Below are 7852 nucleotides of genomic sequence, written 5' to 3'. Positions count from 1 at the left end.
GACGATATGGTCATGTTAGCGGAGGATGAAGCGGGGATGAGGATGATGATGGGATTTATGGGAGAATATATGAAGAGGAAGGAGTTGACGATTAATGCGGAGAAATCAAAGGTAATGGTGTTCGATGGTGGAAAGGGGAAGGAAGGGAAATGGGTGATGGCGGGGAGGGAGGTGGAGGAGGTAAGGGAATTCTGTTACCTGAGGTATTGGTTTCAGAGGAATGGGAGACAGGAAAGGCAGGTGAAGAGTAGGATTGAAAAGGCGGGGAAGGTTATGGGGCCGGCGTGGGGGATAGGGAAAAGAAGACTCAAGAGGGATTAGAAGAAGAGGATTTGGCTATTTGATACGCTGGTGTGGTCGGTCATGGGGTACGGGGCGGAGATTTGGGAGTGGAAGGAAATGGATGGGGTAGAGAGGATGCAGGAGAGGTACATGAGATGGGTACTAGGTCTAGGAAAGGGGACGCCGGGATACCTAGTTAGGGAGGAATTGAAGAGGGATAAACTGAGGACAAGAGCGGCGAAGAGGGCGTGGAATTTTGAGGAGAAGCTGAGACGGGGAGAGGGAAGTAGCATCGCGAGGATCTGTCTGAGCGAAATAGAGAGAAGGGAGACCAAGAAGGGAGTCTCAAAATGGGAGGAGAAGAGGAGGAGGTTCAGGGAGGAGAGGGGGCTGTTCGGTTTGATGGAGAGAAAGGGGGAAGGGGGGTGTGGGAGGGTAAGTTTTGAAGAAGTGGAGAAGATGGATAGGGAGAGGCAGAGAAAAGAAAGATGGGGAAGGATAGTGAAGTCAACCTCGAATAGGTGCTATAAGGGTGTAGGATCAGAAGGGATCCCGGAATATCTGGAAAAAGAATGGGGGGAGGAAAGGTGGAACAGACTGGCTAGATACGGGTTAGGCGATGGAATGAGAGGCGAGAGAGAACGGGAGAAGGAGGAAAGGAAAATATGTAGGAGATGTCATGCGAGGGAGAAAACATGGACGCACGTTTTGGAGGTGTGTAGAAATCAGGAGGGAGAAGAAAGGAGTGAGTGGGACAAAGTACGGAAGATTCTGGACGAAAAGGGAGAGGGTGAAAGGTGGATAATAGAATGGGAGAAGGAGGGGGTAATGGCAGTGAATGAGTGAGGGGGGATGTGTGGTAGCGCGGATGTGTGCAGGGGAGGGGGGTGCTGTGGGAAGGGTCTCAGGGAGAGATAGGAGAGGATGAAAAGAGAATAGGGCTCTGGAAGAATCAGAGGAACATCGGAGACCGGAAGCGGGGGACACTCGCACTTGCACTCGCTCTCTCACGCTGAGGCTCACTGTCGCACTTGTTTTCTCAATCAACACTCGCTTTCAGTCCAGTAGGTTAAGTTGTACATAGTAGTTATAAGTTGATAAGATTAAGAAATGTAAATAGTAGATTATATTATTAGTAATAGCTTTAGAAAAGAAATTATAATGTGTATGTACGGGGGGGAATGGAAGTTCTTTGTATCCCCTAGGGGAACCAAATAAAGAAATATATATATAGAATTGAGCATAATTTAATGTTGAATGACTTTTTTAATCATCGAGATGCAAAAATCATCGAAAAAGTGACGATGTGTCATTTTAGAGAAAAAACTGATTTTTAGATAAATTGCTCTATGTCATAATGTATCGAATCGATCGACCCAAAATTGTATTCACAAGTGAGAGCCGATAATACTGATTAGTAGCCAAAATTTTATGGGGTTCATTGAAACTTTTACGCGGATTACGGCACGTCAAATTCACTATGAGATGAAAAAAATTGAAAACCGTGAATATCTCGGAAACTTTATATGGACGGGTATTCACATTTTGATTTATCTCGATAGGTGGTAGTGAGGGTAGTATTTTGAAAAAAAAACACAAGTGGATAGTCGCATTTTCTGTATATGGGTATAGTTTATGTTACTAACAAATTAGCAATATGCTTCCGAATGGATTCTCTATTTTCGAAATTTATTACTCTTATTTGTTATTGTTTTGAAAAGCGACACCCATATGACTCTCTTATGATTCCTATAGTACCTTTTATGAGTCCATAGAAAACCCATAGGACCCCATCTGGCTCCATGTGACATCTATATGTGGCCCCACATGACTACGTATCACTGTATATAATCCCGTATGACCCCACAGAACATCATATGACTCCATATGGCTCTCATTTAACGCCTATATATAATATGACTCCATATAACCCGATATAACCTCCATATAATGCCATATGACCCTGTATCATCCCATAAGAGCCCATTATGACACCATATAAACTCAGATAATTTCCAAATGATCTCATATAATCCCCACAGGACCTCGTACAACTTTTATGACACCATATAGCCCATATATGACCCTCATATGACCCCCATATGCTCCCCATATGACCTCCATATGACCTAACGCTTCGTATTGCAAATATGGAACTTAATAAATAGTTATGCTGTTTTCATCTTTGCATGTCATCGAAAAAGCATCAAAACAATCTTTTTGAGCAATGATTTCATTGATATGACTGTTAATTTTTCCAGTTTGTCATGAAAAAAAAATGAAGAAAAATCTCACAAACTATATGCTGTAGCTCAACCATGATCGATGCGATCCGCATCATATTCTGATAAAATCAAGAGGCTATCAATACAAATTTTTTAAGCCATGATTCATTTCATTCTGATAACAATTCTTGGACTAAGCGTCGAAAAATCGATTTTTGAAAAAATACCAATATTTCACAAACTCGATGAATAATTCAACTTTAATCAACTTGGTGTCGATGAATAGAGCCTATTCACGTCTGTATCCATGGAAAAATTCATGGAATTTCATCAAGCTCTTATAAAGAAAATTGCAAAAAAAACATCGAAAAAAAGTACACATACATATACATACATACGTATGGCATTCTCATTTGAGCTGACGTACTCCAGTTGCAAGAAGCATGGCGTAGGATTGCACCAGTCTATCGGCTGAGTACCCTGAGAGCCACGAGTGTACACCGAACGCTGTCTGAGGACGCAGTGTGTGTCATCGCAGGAATGTAACAGATAGAGGTACTAGCTGTGGAGCGAAGATCCCTGTACCAGCGGAAGGAATCAGAAACGCTGAGCCCCGAAGAATTGGCCACAGAAGAGAGGCGAAACAGCTTGAGGCAATGGCAACTGAAATGGGACAATTCTACCAAAGGGAGATGGACTCATCATCTGATTCCGAAGGTGTATGTCTGGTCGGATCGTGACCATGGAGAGGTCAACTATTATCTCACACAGATGCTGTCGGGACATGGATGCTTCAGGGCTTATCTTCATAAACACAAACATGAGGGTTCCCCGCTGTGCCCGACCTGCACAGCAGTACATGAGGACGCGGAACACGTTTTTTTCATATGCCCACGCTTCACCGAGTTACAGAATACCTGGGAGTCCACACTTGGGAGGCAGGTTTTGCCTGAGAACTTGATGGAAATTCTCTTGTCATCACAGGCGGCCTGGGACGCAACGAGTAACTTGGCAGCCGAAGTCATGAAGGAGCTCAGAAATGAGGAACCCAAACGCAAGCCTCTGGCATAGATGAGAAACCTCCTCCCCGCAACCATCATCTCAGCGGGACAGGTGGACGTACACTAGATACAAACAGCGTGGAAGAGCAAATAGCTGAGACCTCCCTCGCGAAGTAATACTTAACGGTGATGCCGCGAGGGGATTGAAAGGTTAGTGAATTAGTCTGATTGGCGTTTAGTCGGTATTGGTCCTTGTGATCTGAGCCCTCCTTCAGAAGGCTGAAGGAGCTGGTGGACAGGCAGGCAACACAGCAACCTCCGACTACCTCATTTGCACAAACCTTGAGAACGCCTGTATCAGTGCGAGAGCGTTATGTCACCGAAACGTCTGCCCATGACACGGAAGTGACTGACGACGGGGGGTCGACCACTGGGGACAGCCGGGACACTCGCAGAGCCAAACGGCGGTAGCGAACTTCACCATGCCTCGAGAATAAGGCCCCGAAGAAGCCGAAGGCAGGAGGGCCAACTCCTCCAACGAGAACTGATGCAGAGCAGACTGCCAGGGACACGGATTGGCAGACTGCGAGAGGGAGAAAGAAGGGGGAGCGAGGCAAAGCGCAGCCTCCGAAGAAACCACAGTAGCAGAAGAAGACGTCATAAAAACAGCGACAAGATCTGATGCGCTGATTTTCCGCCCCAAGGACAAAACGAAGTATGCGCACATGCTACGGCGGGTGAAGAAGAATGTCTCCGCCGAGTAGACCACCGCCTGTGTTGAGAAAATCAGGAGAACAACCACTGGATATCTGGTGATTATCCTGACAAAGGATACAGCGGATAAAGGACAGGGCCTACAGAAGGCCATAACTGATGTCCTCGGGGATGATGCCGAAGTCCTCAGTAAAAGGCTCCAAGAAGAGCTTGAGGGACACTGAGGAGACGACGACCAAGGAAGAAGTTCTTGCAGTACTCCAAAAAGCAGCCAGGGAGTGATGCGACATAGCCCTTGGTGCTATCAAGTCGCTGCGCAAAGCATACAGGGGCACTGAAACTGCTTCGGTAGAGCTGACAACAACGGTGGCTGCGAAGCTCGTAGGTAAGCACGGTAAGATCCGCATAGAGTGGACCAATTGCCGGATAAGAAGGGTGGAGAGACCTGTAAAGTGCTTCAAGTGCTGGCACTATGGACACCTGGCCACTAGATTCACGAACACAGCAGACCGAGCAAAACTCTGTACCAGGTGCAGAGAAAGGGGCCATAAGTCTGCTAACTGCCGGAAGGATACCCGATGCGCTCTGTGCGTTGAGAACGGGAACGTGAAAAATCATGCCCATGTAGCTGGCAGCAGCAGATGCCCGGTCTACAGGGAAGCATACCAGACGATGTGCAACAAACGACGATGAGGGTACTCCAGCTGAACCTCAATCGCTGTGAGGCCGCACATGATCTGCTTATGCAGACTGTGCGTGAGCTGGAAATAGACTTGGCGCTGATCTTGGAGCCATATAGACGCCTGGCCACACAACACTGGGAAATAGATACCACCACTAGCACTAGTGGAGACTATGTCAACCATAGATGTAGTTTTCCTCAATAGTGGTGAAAAACCAACATTCATGCTTGGAGAGGCAAGTTCGATTGTGGACCTGACTTTATGAGCAGTGGCCTCGTGGTCCTCGATTACTCCTGGAAAGTGGCGGACATCTACACAACCAGTGACCACAGTGCAATACTATGGGTGGTATCGACGGTTCAGAGGGTTGGAGAAGCATGCCCGAAAACCAATACAATTGGCTGGAAGTTTAGCAACTTGGACCCTGACACGTTTTTGGTTGTGCTGGACGCTCGCCCAATCGATGAAATGCCATGCCAGAAATGCCATGGAGAAGGCCAGCGAGATCATGAGGAGACACGGACGCTTGCGATGCTAGCGTGCCTCGAAAGCGTACGCAAAGCCGGCTCCCACCGGTACACTGGTGGAATGATCGAATCGCTATCCTCCGTAAGGAGTGCCTCAGGGAGAGGAGGTTATCACAACGTAGCAGGAAAAGCCCAAACTCCGAAGAACTGGAGGCCCAATACAAGAGTGCGCGCCGAAAACTGAATAAGGCAATCAAGTGAAGCAAGAGGCAAGGCTGGAAAGAGCTAGTGGATGGAGTTGAGAATGATACATGGGGAAGGCCCTATAAGGTCGTGATGTCCCGGCTGAGAAGTCAGCCGATGCCCTCACCGACATGTCCCCAGCTCCTGGAGAAGATCGTCCCGGTGCTGTTCAACAAAGAGAGCTCAACCGGCTACCAAGACAATGTGAGGTGGAGGCCATCCCGCCTATCACAGAAGATGAACTGATGGAAGCATGCGGTAGAGTAGGCAATACCAAAGCTCCTGGTCCAGATAGTATACCAAACATTGCGCTGAAAGCAGCCATTAAGGCAGTGCCAGCGCTGTTTTTGGATGTTTACAATGCATGCATAACTGAAGGTTACTTCCCTCGGAAGTGGAAGCAGCAGAGGCTAGTGCTTCTCCCGAAAGGGCCGACAGACGAGCCATCATCTTCTCGTCCACTCTGCATGTTGGAAACAGCCGANGGATGTTTACAATGCATGCATAACTGAAGGTTACTTCCCTCGGAAGTGGAAGCAGCAGAGGCTAGTGCTTCTCCCGAAAGGGCCGACAGACGAGCCATCATCTTATCGTCCACTCTGCATGTTGGAAACAGCCGAGAAGATCCTTGAGCGAATCGCTCATTGGAGGATCGAAGCAGTAGTCGACCCGCTGCTTGCTGATGAACAACATGGCTTCCGAATGAATCACTCCATCCTGGATGCTATTGACGTCGTCGTCAATACAGCCAAGGATGCAATTTCGGAAACCCGATGGCGAGGGGGCACAAAGAAGTACTGTCTGGTGACAACACTAGACATCAAGAACGCCTTCAACTCTGCCAGGTGGGATTGCATCATGAGGGCTCTTGAGGCTTTTCATGTGCACCTGCAGAAATTGGTCAGGAGCTATTTCACCGACATAATCCTCAAATAGGACACGCAGACTGGTCCCAAAGAGTACAGAGTCCCCGGGGAGTTCCTCAGGGCTCTGTGCTGGGTCCACTGCTGTGGAATATCATGTATGACGGACTCTTGAAGCTGACGCTGCCAAATAACGCGAGGCTTGTGGCATTGGCGGACGACGATGCTGTGGTGATTGTGGCGGAACACCTGGAGGAGATCCAGCTCACATTTGACCTAATCTTTGAGGAGATACGTCGGTGGTTGGACACAGTGGGGCTGACACTGGCAGAACACAAAACGGAGGCCGTGCTGATTACTAGCCGGAAAAAAGTTGAGATAATCACGCTGAAAGTTGGGGATTATGAACTCACTTCCCAACCGTTCATTCGGTATCTGGGGGTGAGTATTGATACCCGCTTGAACTTCAAGCAGCAGGTGAACCACATGCCAACCAAGGCCTCAGGGGTTCGAACACTTTAATCCCGCCTCATGCCAAACATTGGAGGTCCCAAACAAAAAAGAAGAGCGCTGCTGTTCGCGGTGGTGACGTCAGTGATGACTTATGGGATTCCCATCTGGGCCGATGCGCTCCAGTTCCAGGAATCTGGGCGTAAGATCGCTCCCGTCTATCGGCAGAGCGCCCTGAGGCTTGCTAGCGCGTACCGCACAGTGTCGGAAGATGCAGTTTGTGTGATCGCCGAAATGCTGCCCATCGAAGTATTGGCTGAAGAGCGGAGATGCCCTTACCGGCGGAGAAGGTACACTACATTGAGCCCAAAAGATCTCAGGGAAGAGGAGAGATGAAACAGCATCGGCCGATGGCAGGTGTTGTGGGACACCTCAACGAGAGGAAGGTGGACTTACCATCTAATACCACAGTTAGATGTTTGACTGAACCGTCCCCACGGAGAGGTCAACTACTGTCTGATGCAGATGCTCTCAGGACACTTCCGGAAATATCTTCATAAATTCAAATATGAAAAGATCCCGCGGTGGCCGACATGCAGTGGAGAAGGAGAAGATGCGGAGCACGTGTTCTTCAGGTGCAGATGCTTCGCAGGGATTCGCAGTACTTAGGAGACTGCAGTGGAACAGTGAGTCCCACCTGAAGATCTGGTGAAAGTCATGATTTCATCGAAAGTAGCGTGGGATGCCACGAGCACGTTCGCAGCCGAAGTTCTGAAAGAACTTCGAAGCGAGGAGCAGGCCAGGGGGAACTAATGAGAACATCCGAGAGGAAAGAAGCATTGTCTTCAACCACCTGATGGGAGAGCTGCGGCTGAGACCACCCCTGCGAAGTAATGCCTAATTGTGGTTCCGTGGGGGGGAGTA

General features: G+C 48.4%; 1 protein-coding gene across 1 annotated transcript; it reads left to right on the top strand.

The window, feature by feature from the left end:
- The first annotated feature begins 363 nt into the window (after nt 1–363).
- On the top strand, nt 364–3578 carry LOC107039044. The gene is made up of 2 exons (XM_015258482.1): nt 364–717; nt 3225–3578. The coding sequence occupies exons 1-2, from the start codon at nt 364–366 to the stop codon at nt 3576–3578; spliced, it is 708 nt and encodes a 235-aa protein (XP_015113968.1).
- The last annotated feature ends 4274 nt before the right edge of the window (nt 3579–7852 follow it).

Source organism: Diachasma alloeum, unplaced genomic scaffold, assembly GCF_001412515.2.
Source record: "Diachasma alloeum isolate Michigan unplaced genomic scaffold, Dall2.0 Dall_scaffold_00290, whole genome shotgun sequence".
Classification (NCBI taxonomy): domain Eukaryota; kingdom Metazoa; phylum Arthropoda; class Insecta; order Hymenoptera; family Braconidae; genus Diachasma; species Diachasma alloeum.
Note: the sequence above shows the minus strand (reverse complement) of the source record. Positions and strands in the feature narration are given on the sequence as shown.